This window comes from Mesitornis unicolor, unplaced genomic scaffold (genome assembly GCF_000695765.1).
Source record: "Mesitornis unicolor isolate BGI_N332 unplaced genomic scaffold, ASM69576v1 scaffold44236, whole genome shotgun sequence".
In the NCBI taxonomy this organism is placed as follows: domain Eukaryota; kingdom Metazoa; phylum Chordata; class Aves; order Mesitornithiformes; family Mesitornithidae; genus Mesitornis; species Mesitornis unicolor.
Window position 1 is genome coordinate 848 of NW_010189736.1, and position 1,764 is coordinate 2,611.

Consider the following 1,764-nt stretch of genomic DNA (forward strand, 5'->3'; position numbering starts at 1 on the left):
CTACGGCAGAGGTGCAGCTGAGGAAAGCCCCAGCCATCGGAGGGGGACTCTTCGTCCTCTCGGCGCTTGCCCCTGTGTGTCTGTTGGGCTTCCTGGCTCAGCCTCACCACCCTCGGGCCAGCCCAGAGTGGGAACGAGTTTATTCTGTGCCCCCACAGAACTGCAGAACTCCCCAGCAGCTACAGAGCTGGGGAGCTGGAGAGAGCAGCTTTTAGGCCACAGGCAAAACATGTCAGTCTACACACGGGAAAGCCCCAGGGGACCTCCTTCCCTGGGTTTAACCACGCCTCTGTTCCACGGCAGGGTGCAAGTTGCTGTCCCTCCTCTTACGCTCCGGGAAGTGTGCACAGGGAGCTCAGACACAACACAGCTTGGAGAAGTTTAATGTTCTAGAGCTCACAGCAGGTTGAGGGTGTTGTCTAATTGATTACAAAATGGGTTTCCAGAAATCCTCCCAGCAGCTTCATCATCAAACTAGAAAGATCTCAGAATCTCCCAGAGCGCAATACCAGAACTCCACACCCCGACACTGTCCATTACAGAGCACTAAGTAGTCCTCCTAGTCCTTCCTGAGCCCCAAATCTATAAATCCTTCCCCACCTCGCTCTATCCTTTCTATTGTGGTTTGCTCAGTGCTGCTGCTTAACCTGTGTGTGGGGGCCGTGCAGCAGTGGAGGTTGGCAGAGAACCAGAGCAGACCTGGAGAAGCCACTTCGCTGCTCCCAGCACCCGCAGCATGGGAACTGGACCCAGAGAAACTGCGTTTAACAGCATTTGGTGAATTTTCCTTCCCCGGACTCGCTAATCATGTCTGAAGCTGGGTGAACCTGCACCAGCCCTGGCACACAGAGCTCCCACCAAGGGAGAGAGTGTAGTTTTTCCTTCATTTCTTGTTTTGGAATGAGCTCGAAGCCCGGAGGGGAACTTTCCCCCTTATTCCATAGCACCCTTATTTTTTAAAAGCCTTTTGAAGAACCTTATAGAAATGCAGGTAAATTTTATCAATCATGTCACCTTGCAGTGACCAGAGCACCAGCAGCAAGGAGCACACGCTTTGTGCCAGGCAGGTCTGAGAACACCCAGAAGCAGGCGCAGAGCCCACTTTTCACTTCAATAAATTATCTTGAGCTACTTGGGATTTAAGATGCCGCAGCAGACAGACCAACAATATCAACTACTTACTATAGCAGAGAGAGAAAGAGAAAAAAAAAAAGAAATAGCTGCTATTGCAGGGAGCTGCACCGCAGAGTTAGAGACCAGCTCCCAGGACCCCTCTACCCATTTGCAGCACAGGAACCCCCACAGCACACAATACCACAGCAGGATCCACAGCCAGACCAAAGAGGCGCAGTGAAATGGATGGAAGCGCCCTGTGCCCAGTCAGGAAGACGTACTTCCCTCGGGCTGCTCTTCTCACGCATAGATCCAGTGCTCGGCTGTGTCCCCCCAGCAAGTCAGCTCCTCTGGGTGGAACCAGAGGGAGATCTCCTGCTGGGCGCTCTCAACTGAGTCGCTGCCGTGGATCACATTCCTGTGAAGAGGAAGAAAGGGATCAGCCAGCACTAAGCAGAGAAAAGCAGGAGGAAAGCTGCAGTTTGGAAAATTTCACCTTGACCAATTTAATTAAATCAACTGAGCCCATCCCATCCTACAGTCTTTAGCTCCGCGCAGCCCTCCTCTCAGCTCAGGGGCTGTTCATGGTTATGCTGAACATGGCTTAGGTCATGGATGTGGAAGAGCTGCCAGTTCCCTGCACTCTTTTCT

General features: G+C 52.4%; 1 protein-coding gene across 1 annotated transcript in view; it reads right to left on the reverse strand.

Annotated features, from left to right (window-relative positions):
- Window positions 1–1,413: 1,413 nt before the first annotated feature.
- The window catches only part of NME3 (NME/NM23 nucleoside diphosphate kinase 3), a 2,254-nt gene continuing 1,903 nt past the window's right edge, over window positions 1,414–1,764 (reverse strand). The window contains exon 5 of the mRNA XM_010186173.1: window positions 1,414–1,531. Within this exon, the coding sequence (XP_010184475.1) occupies window positions 1,414–1,531 (118 nt within the window). The remainder of the gene's footprint in view (window positions 1,532–1,764) is intronic.